This window comes from Pan paniscus, chromosome 2 (assembly GCF_029289425.2).
Source record: "Pan paniscus chromosome 2, NHGRI_mPanPan1-v2.0_pri, whole genome shotgun sequence".
NCBI lineage: Eukaryota > Metazoa > Chordata > Mammalia > Primates > Hominidae > Pan > Pan paniscus.
In genome coordinates this window covers 148,424,708-148,441,787 of record NC_085926.1, presented here as the reverse complement: position 1 = coordinate 148,441,787, position 17,080 = coordinate 148,424,708, and the positions used below count along the sequence as shown (strand labels likewise).

Sequence of the window (17,080 nt, the reverse complement as noted above, 5' to 3'; positions counted from 1 at the left end):
GCTGGCAACATGACCTCAGGTGATCTGGCCTGCCTTGGCCTCCCATAGTGCTGGGATTACAGGCGTGAGCCACCGGGCCCAGCCTTTAATTTAATTTTTAAATTTAAAACAATTATATGGTCCAAAGTCAAAACTATACCAAAGCTCTTTCACAGATGTGTCCCCTGCATCCTGTAACTCTCTCCCCCTATAGATAAGCATTTTTAACTAGTTTTTGGTTTACTTGTCCATTGTTTCTTTGGGGAAAAAAAATTAATCTAGCTAGCTATATACTATGTGCATATATATGTCCTCCCTTTTTAATATCTTTTTCATTATGATTTCACTAAGATTACTGGCCGTGATTTGGCTATCAAATTTGCAAGTTTTTCTCATTCCTTAAGATAAAACTCTTGTAAAATAAAGGCTTGTATTCAATTACACTAGTGTCTACACTTTTTCTTAGTATTGTTCCCCCTACCTTATAAATAGGCTTAAGTTACTATTTTCAGATCTGAAGATCATTTTCCTTGATAGAGAATATGTATTCTTTTCATCTTCGGTTAATATTATACAATAAAAATGAGTTCATCTGTTCTTTTCCTTTCTTGTTCAAAATACACCACCAACAAAACCATTTTAGATTGTACTGTATGTTCCCTATAACATTACTTAACAAAATAAATCATACCTTGGAAACACTGTGCTTTCTGTAAAATGTGGTGGTCCATTCACCATGTACAGTCCTTCTGATCCTCGGACTAAAGAAGTAAAATAAAAAGAACCACAATTACTTTGTTAATAAAGACTCAGTTAACACAAATGTCTTTTTTAAAAAAGCAGCTTTAGTCAAAATATTAATGAAATCATTAAATATTTCATTGAACTATAGAATATTAGCAACAAAAGGGCATATTTTCTTACTCTGTTACATAAAATCATATAATTGCTGAGAAATATGTAACTTTTTAAATAAAACTCGAAACTTTGTCACCACTGAAAGAAAGGCAGTTGTCTTGTGGTAAAGAGGACATGAATTCAGAGCCTGACCTAAGTTTATAACTGCCTGTGGAACCTTGGATACGTTACCACCTCTGAATCTGTGACCTAATCTGTAAAATGGAAATATTAGAACACAGGATAGCTGTATGCTTTATATAAAGTAACAAAAAAAGTATATGTTTAAAGTTTCTAGAAATATAAGGCAATATTAATATATTCACAATTTCTCAAACTAAGAGAACAAGTGGAATGAGACATATTCATTTATTAAGGCCCCAATGACAGTAATAGCCTAAAAAATTAAGTGGAAACAAAGTTCAAGATTAAATAATCATCTACAGAACTAGACTATACTTCTTATTTCTATGTTTAAATTTATTTATTTTATTTTTTTGAGACAGGGTCTTGCTGTCACCCAGGCTGTCACCCAGGCTGGAGTACAGTGGCATGATCAAGGCTCACTGCAACTTCAAACTCCTGGACTTAAGTGATGCTCCTGGCTCAGTTTCCCAAGTAGCTGGGACTACAGGCATGTGCCACCCTGCTTGGCTATTTTTTTTTTTTTTTTTTTTTTTTTTGTAGAGACAGAGTCACACTGTTGCCCAGGCTGATCTCGAACTCCTGGGCTAAGGCAATCCTCCCTCCTCAGCCTCTCAAAGTGCTGAGATTACAGGTGTGAGCCACCGCACCTAGCCTAGACTATACTTTTTTAAATGGTTGAATTAAATGCTTCTAAAGCTGAACCAAATAAATAGATTCATTTAGTCAACAAATGCTTAGTGGGAAAAAAACGAACAAACTACCTCCTAGGCCCTGTGTTGAACATTGGCGAAATAATAGGAAAGAAAATCAGCCTTGTCTCTGACCTCATTGAACTTTGCAAACAGTAATCAAATAATTGGCCAAATATACGGAATCGTATACCTGTGTTTAGTCCTTCAAAGGAAAGGTATATGGTACCACTGAGGGTATAAAAGAGAGTTTTAACCTAAAAATGGAAGGTTAGGGAAAGCATCCTTACGTGTTTTGTATACTGAGATGTAAAGGATCAATGGCAGTTAACAAGCAAGGAGAACAGTAACAAGTGCAAAAACCCCATGGAAAGAAAAATGACAGAGCGTCAAGGGGATGGAAAGAAGGCCTGTGTGGCTAGAGGATGATGAAGCTGGAAAACAAAATAGGGCTCAGGCTAGGCGTGGTGGCTCACACCTGTAATCCCAGTACTTTGGGAGGCCGAGGCAGGCAGATGGCTTGAGCCCAGGAATTCAAGACCAGCCTGGGCAACATAGGGAGATGCTGTCTCTACAAAAATTAGCTGGGCATGGTGGCACATGCCTGTAGTCCCAGCTATTCGCACGGCTGAGGCAGGAGGATCACCTGGACTTGGGAAGTCAAGGCCACAGTGAACCATGATCATGTCACCCACCACCAAGCCATGTTAAGTTTTATATTTCTTGTAGAGACGAGGTTTCACTACATTGCCTAGGCTGGTCTTAAACTCCTCAGCTCAAGCAATCCAATCTGCTTCCCTCAGCCTTCCAAAGTGCTGGGATTACTGTAAGCCACCTGGCCCAAACTGACATTTTGTACTTCTAAGATGCCTTGCTAGATTTAATTAGTTTTTCTATTAAATAAATTTAATAAAAGCATATACAGTTTAATTTACTCCTGATAAGCTGTGATACAAAGTTTATTAGAAAAAACACAAAATCAGGTCCATAACAGAACATAAACTGTTTTAAACTAATAAAAGCAAAAATAAATAGGGACTAAAAAACTTCTCAATACTGAAACAATTTTTTTCTACATGTAACTTTCTAACAAGGAATCCTTTTTAGTTACAAGTATCTGTGAAACTAAATACAATGCGTAGTTAGCTTAATATAGTATATTCTGAGTTTGTGTGATTCCCTGTTTTTAGTGATTTCCCTCTTCAATCAAATAGGATTGGCAATATGTTCTAGCAGAAAGAAAAATCTAGAATGCAAGCAGTTCTTTTCATTAAGACGACAAATAAACGCCAGTTTCACACAGTAGCTGTGTGAAATACATTAAACATCTACATAATCTTTTCCAAGCTTACTAGCCTTTTTAGACATTCATATACTATTTATTGCTCTAGGCCTGAGTTAGAGAGAGAAAAACACAGGGCTTCAATAAACAAGGATCCCATGGCAGGGGTGTAGTCATCTTTAAAATACGATACTTTTCCCAACTCTTACATTCACTGAACTATGTATTAGTTTAGGAAAATCACTCAATTTTGAATAAATTATCTCTGTGACTTCAACTGGTCAAGCAGATTAGACAATGTGAATTTCACGTAATGGACATTGCTGTTTTATGTGCCTAGCACCCAGCTCCTCTTCTTTAGGAGGCGCTCATTTTCTTTTCAGGAGTATCGAGGAGTGGGAAGATAATTTAGTCCTGACTACATGATTAAAAGTTGACTGATACAAAGGTGAGCCAAGCAAAGTCAAAGGCAGCTAGCCTTGAGATTTTTGCTGAGACTACTGGCAAAAATGTGTTCTTTCCTTTGGAGCTGGGCATTTGGTTGAATGTCAGTTTAAAGATGAATTTAATCTGGAGGAAAGCAAGAACCTACAGATGAAGAAAAACAGATTTCTGGCCAGGTATGGTGGCTCACACCTGTAATCCCAGCACTTTGGGAGGCAGAGGCGGGTGGCTCACCCGAGGACAGGAGTTCAAGACCAACCTGACCAACATGGTGAAACCCCAACTCTACTAAAAATACAAAATTAGCTGGGCGTGGTGGTGCACGCCTGTAATCCCAGCTACTCAGGAGGCTGAGGCAGAAGAATTGCTTGAACTTGGGAGGTGGAGGTTGCAGTGAGCCAAGATCGCGCCATTGCACTCCAGCCTGGGCAACAAGAGCGAAACTATCTCAAAAAAAAAAAAAAAGAAAGAAAGAAAGAAAGAAAAACAGATTTCTGAAGCCATGTGCGTATCTGGATCTAGCAGTACTGAGGCTTTTAGGTTATACGAGTTTAAAAAAAAAAATCCCTTCTTCACCTGCTTTGGCTTGTCACTCCCAATTAAGAGTTGGGGTTAACAAAATTTACTGGCTAATCTGCAAATTATTCACAGCTCTAAAATCCCACGAGTCTAAATTTAACAAAAGATTTTGGAAGTAAAATAATCTATTGTTGAATGAAATATGTACATTGAGAATGTTTAAAAGATTAAAGTTTGTTCTAGTGAAAGAAAAATGGACCACAGAGTTGAACAATCTGAATAAGTATAATCCTAATCCTGCCAATTTGCAGTGTGAATCGGACCACTTAATCTCTCTGGGCCTCTAAGAATATGAGAATATGAAGAGTAGACTGAACAGACAACATTTAAGCTCTTACAAAGTCCCTGATTGTAAGCACTGTAAGACAATTGTCATCCTTGGTTAATTTACTATAAAGTGGCTATCCTTCATTAATTTAAAAGGATAGTCTAAACAGACAAATCTAATCTAGATCTCTTGTATGCACAGTTCAAAATAGGGTTTGCGCTCTTATGAGGCTCTAATGCCCCCACTGATCTGACAGGAGGGGAAGCTCAAGTGGTAATGCTTGCCCAGTACCAGTCCGGCCCAGGGGTTGGGGACCCCTGATTTAGAGTATCTATTGTCTACCAGGCACTTCACTAGTACTGAGAAGACAGATATGAATAAGACCCTGTCGCTGACACTGAAGGACTCACAGTCTAGCAGGGGAGAAAGGCAAGTGAATGTCTAATTATCCTACTTAGTAAGTGAAATAAAATTTCAAATATATTTCAGGTACAAAAATAGCCCAGGAAGTGACTGACTCTATCTGGGTAGAGTGACGAAAGGCTTCACAGAGCAATGATATCTAAAATGAATTTTAATTTCAACAGATGAAAAAGAGTTTGCCAAATCAACAAGAGGCATAGGATAGTACTAGACTGAAGAAACAGGTTGTTCAAAGGGACTCAGAAGCAGTTCAGTATTGATGGAGCACAAAATAAGATGGGATGGCAAGGAAATAAATGAGTCTCAAGAGCAATTCAAGGATTATAAATGGTTACATAACTATGCTACATAGGATGGAATCTACCCTGTAAGCAGAGAGGAACTACCTACTGTAGGCATTTTTAAAGGAGGGGTTATTTATCAGATTTTAGAATGTAATTTTTTCATTAGAGTTCAAATAAGCATTTAGTATTAAAAATTGTGAATAACAAGCTACCTTTACGAACCTAAAAAAAAATTTATTATATAACTTTGCCTTTTAAACAGTCTTTGCCTGGCATATTATCTAGCAGATTATACTCGGCGTTTGATAAATGATGACTAAACTGCAGAAGACAGACTGAGCATCAGTGGGCATGGCGCTTAATAACAAAGATTTTAAGATGTAAAAATAGAAATGTAGACTGGCAAAAAGTGCAAAAATGTTTTAAGGTTCCTTTCGGGGGGGCGAAGGGAGGGAATAGCCTCCCTCCTTAAATGCAGACAACCTTTCTCTTAATGACTTTTTCCTTCTATATAGTTATCAGAACTTAACCAAAGCCTTCTTTTCCTTCCCGACTCTCTTTTCCTTACGTAATACTCATATGCAAAGACTCTTAGCCACACCCTAGTAAAGCAACTTCCCCAGCATTTTCCAATCTAAGTTTATTATCTCCTCCAACACTACAGTCTTTAGCTTCAAAATTTCAAGAGTCCTCTAATGTTCTATTTCTAATATGCTCATAACCATTTCAAAATCAAATGTTGCTAGAATATCTCTATCATGCTCACTGCTACACCCTCTCCCAACCACACCTTCATCATTTGAAACCTGCATTACAGCTCCACTCTCCCTATTCAGTCCTACAAACCTCATTAAGGCAGGAAGGCCAGAATCTGGAATTACTTAAGTCCAGGTGTATTTAAAGTGCGTGATCATTCTAGAGGACTAACTCATGTTTGTCTTTGTTCTTATTGTAGACCTAAATGACTTCACAAGGGCCCGTGTAACACCAGTATTGCAGACCCATGTGCCACAAATTCAATTAGCACATTGTTTTTCTCCCCCTTCTTCTATTTCTGTAGAAGATGAATCCGCAGGCAAGAATGATGGATGGGTGAAAGGGAGGGGGAATACGAAAGCCCAGAGGCGGAGACTTCACTTCCGATTGCCACGCTACATCAAAAAAGCCAACAGTCTGGCCTTTCCGCAAGCCACAAGAAAAGGCAGATCAGACTCCCCGGCTCCTCGGGTAGTTCTCAAAGGCAAAGACAAAAATAAGAAACTAGTCTGAAGAAAGAGAGTCCCTCGCTTCTTCAGAACTCACCTGTCAAGAGCGGCGTGGACGGCGCCATGTTGTCCCGGAAAGAGAAACCGCTCGGGTGAGAGTTCACCAGGGCCGAACCCGGCCCCTACACGTCTCCTCATGCGTGGAGACAGCGAATTGGTGTTTCCGGAGCCATCAGCCTCGGGGCCAATTCACTTCCGGTTACGGAGTGACGCGGAAAAGGCGCCCGAACGCGCACGCGCAAATCTAGGGCGACGCTTGACAGAGCTTGGGAGGGTGCGCCTGCTTTCGCCCTCCTTCTCCAGCGGGAGGGGCGCGCACTTCCGCGGGGCGGAGTCCGTCTAGTGCTGACGTTGGCAGCCGAACCCAAAGTAGATCGAGGCGGCGGGCTGCACATTCCCGTTGTTGCGTTGCGTTTCCTTCCTCTTTCACTCCGCGCTCACGGCGGCGGCCAAAGCGGCGGCGACGGCGGCGCGAGAACGACCCGGCGGCCAGTTCTCTTCCTCCTGCGCACCTGCCCCGCTCGGTCAGTCAGTCGGCGGCCGGCGCCCGGCTTGTGCTCAGACCTCGCGCTTGCGGCGCCCAGGCCCAGCGGCCGTAGCTAGCGTCTGTCCTGAGAACCTCGGCGCTCCGGCGGTGCGGGCACCACGAGCCTCGCCTCGCAGCGGCTCCAGAGGAGGCAGGCGAGTGAGCGAGTCCGAGGGGTGGCCGGGGCAGGTGGTGGCGCCGCGAAGATGGTCGCCAAGCAGAGGATCCGTATGGCCAACGAGAAGCACAGCAAGAACATCACCCAGCGCGGCAACGTCGCCAAGACCTCGGTAAGGAAAGAGCGGGCGCCCCTCTGCGTTCCGCATCCGGAGCTGAGTCCGGGTCCCTGGGGCCGCGTCGCGTTTTCTCCCGGATCCGGCCGACCGTGGGCTGGTGCCGTGGAGGGGTAGGGGCCCGAGTGTGCGAGCCGCCAGAATGTGGGGGTTCGGGAACGGAAGGGGAGACCTGTGAGTTGAGGGGGCCGGCGACCGGCGTGCAGGCGTGGGAGCCTGGGGTCCGAGTGGTTTCTCTGCATCTGAAATGGTGGATTTTCGCTTTTGCAGAGAAATGCCCCCGAAGAGAAGGCGTCTGTAGGACCCTGGTTATTGGCTCTCTTCATTTTTGTTGTCTGTGGTTCTGGTAAGTGGCTTGGGGGCTCCCATCAGGTAGAGTCTTGGGTTGAAAGGATTTGGGATGACGTGGTGACCGGTCAGTAGTGAGTCCTACCTGCGTAGTTCTCAACCCACCTGCCGCGGACTCCACATAATTCTGTTTCGTCTGAACCAAATTACTTGTTCCACATATGCACAGAGGGTGGTGCTCCAGAAACTTCTCCCAGCTTAATTTGTACTCACAGGAGATCAAAAAGGAGGTCAGGTCTTGGTAATGATCCAGTTGGAATAAATGTTAAGACCGGACAAAACCTAACGAAATGAGAATTTAGAATGTTTTGTAACTCCATTATCAGTCTTTGCAAAGAAAATTATAAATATGTACTATAGATGTTAGAACTTGATTTAACATATACCAGAATCTAATGTCTTAATGTCAAAATTGAGTATATTTTATAAAATAAAGCTTGTGCAAAGAATTGATTCACTATAGAGGAAATGTACCTGATTGGCATTTTAATGTGTGAGTCAAATGTTTTTAGGTTAATAAAAGAAACGTTTGATACATGGTTTAAAAAAAAAGTGTCGGGGTAGCCTGCTGTAAGAGTAACAGACACTTGCCTTTGCAAATAGATTACAAAAAAAAGGTCTTTCCTCTCTTCATTTATCATTTTAATATGCAAGCTGTTAATATTGAAGTAGATGTTTGTTTTCCACATTCTAAAATTACTGAGATTTCTGTTTAACGTTTCACTTTGCCTTTCTTCTTCACTTACCAATTGGAAGCTTTCCTGATAAATGGTTGAGAGCCAAGCAGTTTATATAACCTGAAGATGATTGAATTTCAGCTTTGTGAGAATGAGGAAACATGCATGTGTTACAGGCCAGGCCTTAAAAGGATGCTTATAAACCAAAATAATTCTATGCTGGAAAAACCTGTTGGCTTTGGTGCTTTAAGTTCTTTGTAAAATGATTACTTATCTGCAAGTTCTCTTGGATACTTAGACATAAAGTTCAGCGAAGCTAAGATAAAAAAATAACTCAGGGATATTTCATTGTTTTATCTATTCAGACAGGCCTGTCTTCACTTCTTATTATACTGAAGTTATGTACCATTTGCAAATGTAAGAGTACCTTTGGATTCTTCAGCTACCTTAATAAATATTTGTTAGACACCAGACCTGTTTTATTCAAAGCTTATTTTAATATTTGCTCTTTCTTTTTACAGCAATTTTCCAGATTATTCAAAGTATCAGGATGGGCATGTGAAGTGACTGACCTTAAGATGTTTCCATTCTCCTGTGAATTTTAACTTGAACTCATTCCTGATGTTTGATACCCTGGTTGAAAACAATTCAGTAAAGCATCCTGCCTCAGAATGACTTTCCTATCATGCTTCATGTGTCATTCCAAGGTTTCTTCATGAGTCATTCCAAGTTTTCTAGTCCATACCACAGTGCCTTGCAAAAAACACCACATGAATAAAGCAATAAAATTTGATTGTTAAGATACAGTAGTGGACCCTACTTATTCAGTCAATTAAGAGTAAGTTTTTTTATGTGGTTATTAAAACAGTATGAACAATTAGTCTAACTCTGCATAGACAGGGTCTAGATTTTGTTAACCCTAATGTATAACTGCAGTTAGCTTAAATTACAATTTGAAGTCTTGTGGTTTTTATATAGCTAGGCACTTTATTACTCTTTTGAACTGAAAGCACACTCCCTTATAGGTTCATGTAACTGTCCTGTAATAAGGTGCTTATAAATGGAACAACTACACAGCCTAGTTTTGCCACAACCTTTAGCATCTAAAAATTTTTAAAAGCTTCTAAATGTCTAATATAAAGGGAGATGCTTATAGCCACAACATCTATTTTACCAATATTGTTTCCATTACACTACCTTGGATTTTGCATGAGTGAGTATAGTAACCCAAGATGCCATAAAAAAAAACTTGATCGTTTTCTGACTTAATCAGTTACTGTGGTTTCACTAAAAGCTACCGTGGTGGAGTGAAGTCAGTCAGGGAAGGTTTGTTTATGTTACATTTATTTCACCAGAACTATTTTAATATATCAAAGGGGTTTACTATGCCAAACAAAATTCTAGGGAAAAATACTGCTAAAAATGGATGACTCATCAGAACATGCTGTTGAGTCCAATGTGCCATAAGACATTTTAGCATGTTAAATAGCACTTTTAATAGCAAAAAAAGGCACATCAACTGCGAAGTTATCCTTAGTTTGGAAGTGCTTTTTCTAGATTAATGATTTTTTCAATCATTAGGGTACTAGACACATCAGCCTAAAGTGGCATCTGGAATTGAATGGATTTACTGATAATGATCAGTCTTTAGTCTTCCCTTTGTTATATGACTTTATAGGTTATGATTGATCAAATTTACGTTTTACTAATGGTAAGGGTGAGGGTCATAGGGCAGGTTTTGGGTTTTCTAGTACTGTTGAAAACTGCAAGTATTGGCTATTTGTATACTTAGCCATAACTCGGTGAAAAAAAACCTGAGCAGTGTCTATGTATTAATGCGTTGGAAAGAAAGCTGCTTGTGTTTGCTTTGTTAATTGCCTCAGGATATTTCTTTTAAAATAAGCTGTTTTAAGAGGAACAGAAGGGAAATCTGCTACCTAGTCTATACACAGCGTGAACCTCACAGGGGGCTTCTGATACCCTCAAACATGGAGAACAGTAAGGGAGCAGAGTGGTTAAGGACTTTCAGGAACTTAACTATTCTGGAATAAGAAATGAATCAACTGACCTTGGGCCAGCAGGTTTTTAACTAAATTGTTACTTGCCTTTCTCACCCAGTTAATCAGTCTCTGTACTTGTTTCCCTTTTTGAAACAAGTGTCTTGGTTAACTAATTCTGTTTTATGGTTGTGCTAAATTCATAGCAGGTGCCTTATTCTTTGCTTTTAGTCAAACCATTCCATATCAGAATTTTCCTTGGTTTACTATAGATATTTGGCTTTAAGTTGTTGTGTTTTTTAATGTACAATGTTCTGATAAATTTGACTGTTAAATTGCTATAGCTAGCAATCATTTTACATATGTAAAATTGCATTCCCTTTGTATTTCATGTGTAATTCACCAATTAAGTGCATTTTATATTCAGGTTGGATTATGCATGTTTAGGTAAACGAAAGCTGTGTCTTACTTGATTTATTCTTTAAAAATAAAGTTCCCTGAATATTTGATGCTTTTCTTCTAAAAGGAAATGATTTTACAGTTATCTGAGTGTACCTTTTATAGTTAGTAGAAAATGATTTTAAAGAATGTTTAGTATTGTACTTAAATGGTATGCAGAGGCACAGATGTAAGGTTTATAACTGGAAATAGGTGGTAAGAAAAATACATAGAAAGCACAATGATTTGAATATTTTTCCACTTAGGATTTCCTAATCTCCTTGTCATCCAATTCAAGCTCAAGATGAAGCACAATTCTTTGATCTCCCTTTGCCAGTTGAATTTTATAGATCATCTAATGTTGAGCACAGTATGAGAATAAATATTGGGGTTGTCAACATTACTCAGTTACTCTTTGTGGTTTAGCTCTAACATTTCAACAAGTTGTCAATTATTGTATCTGTTGGGTTGTATATAATGTTGCTCAAAATAATTAAGTGGACTTCCAAAAATAAGATTTCCATTGTAACAGGATGCATTGTAATGGGCTTTTGACTTACATTAAAGAAATGTGGATAGTCAACTGCAGGGCCATGACTCTTCTCACTGAGGTTACTGGAGTTCTGTTGGTACAAAGGACGACCATGGAGAGCTGGATTATGTTCCTGGGCTTAGTAGGTTCACCAGCAAAACTTTATTGTGCTTTATTTGTGAAACTTAGAGCATCAGATTCTCCATTTAGAAATTGTTCTTAAGTTTGATTTGCCTTTAGTTGCCTTTGTAGTTTTTTAATTTATTTTTTAGATGCAAACCCTAACTTCAAGAGGTAGGAGTTGATTGGCTTCAACAGCAAACTCTATGGCACTCCCTCAGAGAAGCATTTCCTGTCTAAACTTACTTAGTACCACAGTAGCTACTTGTACTACTTTATTTTCAAATTGAATTAGGACACATGTCCTTATTTAGAAAGAGGATTAATGAGCAATAAAAGGCTAGAAATTAAGGGAAAAATTAACTGCCTAGGCTTAGGTAATTCAAAGTAAATATATATCACAGAAACAAAGAAGGGACATGGAAAATTTAATCCAACTGCTTCAATTCACAGATTAACAAAAACATGCATTTTAGTCAGTGAACAATTTATATGCCAGGTATGGAACTGTGAATACATAGTCCTGACACTGAAATATCTCAGACCAGTAGAGAAGGAACAGACAAAATGAAAGCATAACTACAATTGTAATAAGTATGTCAAAGGACAAGTAAAACCAGATAAATTTTTTTTGTTGTTTTTTGTTTTTTTCAATCACAGAGCTAATTGGGGGAGAGCAGAAATGAACCAAAGTTTCTTGTACTTTATGGTAATAGGAATGATTGCAAAACTTACACTTAGAACACTTCTGTTTTCACGAGCTCTTTGCTTCTGCTTTTACAGAAATTCTTTAATTTTTTTTAAATTGCCAATTTGAAGGAAAAAGGAATCTGTCCTTTTATGGGTGCATTTAAAAAAAAAAAACTAGTGACAAATTTACTATTGGTGCTCCCTGTACAGCACAAAAATGCAAGGGCTAGTAATGTTACCACTGTGATACATTTAAGGTTACATTTTTAAAAATTATTTTGCTAGAGTTTTTAATAATTTTTCATCTGGGCCAGGCGCGGTGCCTCACGCTTGTAATCCCAGCACTTTGGGAGGCCGAGGTGGGTGGATCACCTCAAGTCAGGAGTTCGAGACCAGCTTGGCCAACATGGTGAAACCCAGTCTCTACTAAAAATAAAATATTAGCCGGGTGTGATGGCGCATGCCTGTGATCCCAGCTACTTGGGAGGCTGAGGCAGGAGAATGTCTTGAACCTGGGAGGCGGAGGTTGCAGTGTGCCAGGATTGCAGCATTGCTCTCCAGCCAGGGCAACAAGAGTAGAAACTCCATCTCAAAAAAAAAAAAAAAAAATTAAAAATTTTTTAATCTGTGTTGTTGAAAAGTGTAAAATAAATTATTTTATTTTGTTTTTAATTTTTAAAAAAATAGAGGTGGGGTCTTGCTATGTTGCCCAGGCTACTCTTAAACTCCTAGGCTCAAGTGATCCTCCTGTCTCAGCCTCCCAAAGTGCTGAGATGACAGGCAAGAGGCACCATGCCTGGCCAAAATAAAAATTTTTAATAGGCAGTCCAGTAGTCTGAAAAATGAAGCAATGTGCTCCCCAGAGATACTTTTTATAACAAAGGGTTTAATGAAGATTTTCCAGTGTGCAGATTTCTACTTTGCAGTGCAGATAGAATACATCTGTGTATTTAAATTATTAAAACATTACAGTATCATTACATGGACTAACAACAAATTTTTATTTTCTAACAGTGTGTTATGGAGAAAGCCTGCCAAACGGAGAATGAGAGTAATTTATTTTGAACTGAAATAATTGATTTAGGAGCTTTAGAAATGATCTTGATTGGGCCTTTTATTTTACATTTGAGGACATATGGCCTAGAGATACTGTCCTTCCTAACACCAATAAAGCAATGGCAGAGCAAGGATTAGAAAACTGGTTTTGTAATGATGAAATTGGCACTTAGTATGTTGAATGTCAAGGAATTATGATGCTTTAAGCATGTCTCCTCTATTTTTTTTTTAGCAATTTAAAACACTTATATTAAGAATGTAATGTTTTCCTTTTACCTTTGAAGATTATGTATTAATCTAACGAAACTCAATGAGTTCTCCATGGTGGTAAAATCCGAACATTTATTAACCTCAAATGGCTTTCCACTGCCATTGGGAAGAAATAATTCTTTTTGCCTTGGTTTTCAGGAGGCTTCACAACCTACCTATCAGCCTTGTCCCCCACAGCTTCCCTCCATAGAACTGTTCTAGCCCTGATTTTTCAGATACCTTGAACTTAAGGTTGTTTTGCCCACTTTTCCTGCGTTACAATACTACCTACCCTTTCCAGCTTTAATTTCACCTCTCCTGTAAAGCTTTCTCTTGATGTGGGATTCAGGAAGACTCTCTTTGGGGCTTACAGCTCTGGACCAGTTAGCTTTATTACGTTCACATGTTTATTATTTTTGTTTCTTAGTTTCTCAGACATGGAATCCTCAAGGACAAAGGCCATATCTTTTCTTTATTTCTTCATCTACCGTCATCACTCCCTTGGCTAGTACAGAGCTTTACACATATAGTGGGAGTTCAACATATTTGTTGAGGGATAAAGTGAAAAAGATCGATGAATGCCTTATATCAGAATAATCTTTAAGAAGCAGGTCTTTTTGTAAAATCCCCTAACCCTGGTATAACAGTCGTCCCAACTACTTCCAAGCTTGGTGACCTCTGGTTGATGACTGGGCTCAGCACCAGAATTCAGTTTCTTTACCCTTTAAACAAACTCCTCCAGGATAGGCTTGATATTTGGAAGTACTTCAACAGTGTGATATTTGTCTTTCAGTTGTATTTGAGAACGGTTCATAATGTGTCATTGAGAAAACAAAAAAGCACTTTATCAAAGAAAGCTGACACTTTACCACACTGGTCAGTCCAGTTATAAGGAAAGAGTCAAACAGCCATACTTGCTGTTAGAGCAGGTGCTTGTGGGCTGTCAGCTGCCCTCTGTCTCAGCCCCATCCTAGGGTATAGGACGGTACAAGGACACCACACCAGTGCACCCTTCTCTGTGCCAGACCCATGCAAACCAGGCGAGTATACTCCAAACCAAATCCAGTCCCTGAGTAGAGATAGCTTGTTCTCACAAAGGAATTCCCCACTGTAAGTCCACACCATTTTGACTATCATTTAGGATGTGGTGTGGCTGCCAAACCAAGTCTCACATTGGGCAAAGGAGACTCCAGCACCCTTTTGGGAAAGTGTCATCCATGGAGCCACACAGAGCACCCTACTCAGCACATTTAGCTTCTGGCACCCAGAAGTGCCATGAGACCAGGGTAAACCACCAAGACGCTGCAACTTTGTTTTCTGTTTGACATGTGCAGCACCAATAAACGCACAACTGCAGATCCTAAAGCACAAATACATTCGGGATTGAGATAGATTGTAATTGCAGATAAAGCCTAAATCATAAAGGTGATTTTACAGTGGGAGTATCCAAGCATGTTTCTGCCTAGCTCCAGCCCTAGTTACTGGTGCACAACCTGCCTGTTAATTACTCGTGGATTAAGTGGAGAAGAAATGTACCACAGACAATGAATGTCATCCGGAAAGTCATTTGTTCTTTCTTGAGAATAGTATAAAGATGTTTTTCAAGGCCAGATTCTTTTCTTTTTGTAAACATCCCACTAAAATTCATCTATGTTGCCAAATACACACAGGGAAAGCTGACCCAGCAGAGTTTAATACTCAGCCTGATTTTGTCCAGGCGCGGTGGCTCAATCCTATATACTCCCAGCACTTGGGGAGGCCAAGGCAGGTGGGTTGCTTGAGCTCAGGAGTTCGAGACCAGCCTGGGCAATATGATGAAACCCTGTCTCCACAAAAAATACAAAAATTAGCTGGGCTTGGTAGTGTGTGCCTGTGGTCCCAGCTACTCGGGAGGCTGAGATGGGAGGATTGCTTGAGCCCTGGAGGCAGAGATTGCAATGAGCTGAGATCACACCACTTCACTCCAGTCTGGGCAATGGAGCCAGAACCTGTCAAAAACAAAACAACAACAACAACAACAAAACTCAAACAAAAACAAAAACTCAGCCTGATCTAATCTGCTACTCAGAGTGTAGGTTGAGGACCAGCAGTAACCTGGAAGCTTGATAGAAATGCAGTGTCTCAGACACCCCACCAAAGGCCCACTGAATCAGAATCTGCATTTTCACAGGATCCTCAGGTGATCTATCTGCAAACAAAACTTTGAGAAGTATTGAAAAGGGCCCTGAGTTCTGGTTCCAGCTCTGGCACTAACTAGTTCCATAGTCTTGCATCCCAAAACCTCCTTGAGCTTCATTCATTTCACTTGAGGAAAACGAAACACCCACCTGCCTCATACAGTGAAGTCTAATGATGGTAAAATCACTTTGAAAAATTAGAAATATTCTATGCAAATAAGATACCACTGACTTTGTGAGCTGCAAAACCAATAGAGCTTTGATAGGGTGAAGGACCTTCCTGACTAAAAACAAAAAGAAATCATAGCCTTCATATTGATATTTGGCTTGGCTGAAAGTCACCTACCATTCTAGGATCACTAGCTATTTGTAGATCTCAAATTGTACTTTTACCTTTCCAAAGTTTTGCCTTCCAAATGGCTTCTCAAACTGTATAGGACTATGCATCATATTCTGCTATGTAGCTTCCGCTAAAAAATGTTTTGCATGTAGCAGGTTGAGAGCATATTGGTCTCAAAGATTACTCTTCCACACTAGTTAGCCCTGCTTTAGATGCTCCTATGACACCCCTTTTGTTACCTTACATCAAAATTGCCATCAGTGGGAAGTGCGGTGATTGTACCTACAGGTAATGCCATCCTGGACATGAAAAAGGCACTCGGCAAATATATAGGCTCTTAAAACTTGTCCTTGAAAAGTTGAATTCCCATTAAAAGAAAACAGAAAAATGTTTAGAGAAAATATATGGAATTTGGCCTGGATGTGGTGGCTTATGTCTTTAATCCCAGCACTTTGGGAGCCAAGGTGGGAGGATTGCTCAAGCCCAGGAGTTTGAGACCAGTCTGGGCAATGTAGTGAGACCCCATCTCTATAAAAAATAAAAAACTTAGCCAAATGTGGTGGCTCATGCTTGTAGTCCCAGCTACCTGGGAGGCTGAAGTGGAAAGATCGCTTGGGAGGTCAAGGCTGCAGTGAGCTGAGATCACACTACTGCACTCCAGCCTGGGTCACAAAGTGAGACTCTGTCTCAAAATAAGTAAACAAAATGGAATTTGATTTTATACCTTCCTCATTTTCAAATAAACTTAGATTTACAGAAAGGTTGCAAAGATAGCATAGAAAGTTCCTGTATATCCTTTACTCCACTTCCCCTAATATTAACATCTTATTATATCCATGGTATATTTTTCAAAACCAAGAAATTAACAGTACAGCAATAATAGTTTAACTAACTTAGGACTGTATTTGGATTTCACCAATATTCCACTAATGACCCTTTTCTGTTTCTGGATTCCCTCAAAGTTACCACACTTCAATGTAGCCTTCAGTCTTTTTGTTTGTTTGTTTGTTTTTGTTTTTGGGGGTTTTTTTGAGAGTGTCTCTTTCTGTCACCCAGGCTGGAGTACAGTGGTGCGATCATTGCTCACTGCAGCCTAGAACTCCTGGCCTCAAGTGATCCTCCTGCCTCGGTGTCCCAAAGTGCTGGGATTACAGGCATGAGCCACTGCACCTGGCCCTCTTTTTTGTTTGTTTGTTTTTTAGTAATGAGCAAATTGTGCCTCATATCAGATATCAGATAAAAATTCAGTATGCTAGATTTTTAAATATTTTAATTATAAAAGGTTCAAATATACATGAAATAACATGAGATGTCTACATGTCATTATCAATATGCCACAGTTGTTAAAATTTTGCCATATTTGCTTCAAATCTCTTTTTA

General features: G+C 39.7%; 2 protein-coding genes across 2 annotated transcripts in view; one reads left to right on the top strand and one right to left on the bottom strand.

The window, feature by feature from the left end:
* Positions 1-6,511, bottom strand: part of EIF2A (eukaryotic translation initiation factor 2A) — a 37,733-nt gene extending 31,222 nt beyond the window's left edge. Inside the window, exons 1-2 of the mRNA XM_003826469.6 lie at positions 6,295-6,511; positions 671-740 (exon numbers count right to left, since the gene is read on the bottom strand). Of these exons, the coding sequence (XP_003826517.3) occupies positions 671-740; positions 6,295-6,322 (98 nt within the window). The 5' untranslated portion in view covers positions 6,323-6,511. The remainder of the gene's footprint in view (positions 1-670; positions 741-6,294) is intronic.
* Positions 6,512-6,938: 427 nt separating this feature from the next.
* SERP1 (stress associated endoplasmic reticulum protein 1) lies at positions 6,939-11,119 on the top strand. Its single transcript, XM_034957596.3, has 3 exons — positions 6,939-7,073; positions 7,347-7,422; positions 8,623-11,119. Exons 1-3 carry the CDS (start codon positions 6,990-6,992, stop codon positions 8,661-8,663), a joined length of 201 nt encoding a protein of 66 aa, XP_034813487.1. The 5' UTR covers positions 6,939-6,989; the 3' UTR covers positions 8,664-11,119.
* The last annotated feature ends 5,961 nt before the right edge of the window (positions 11,120-17,080 follow it).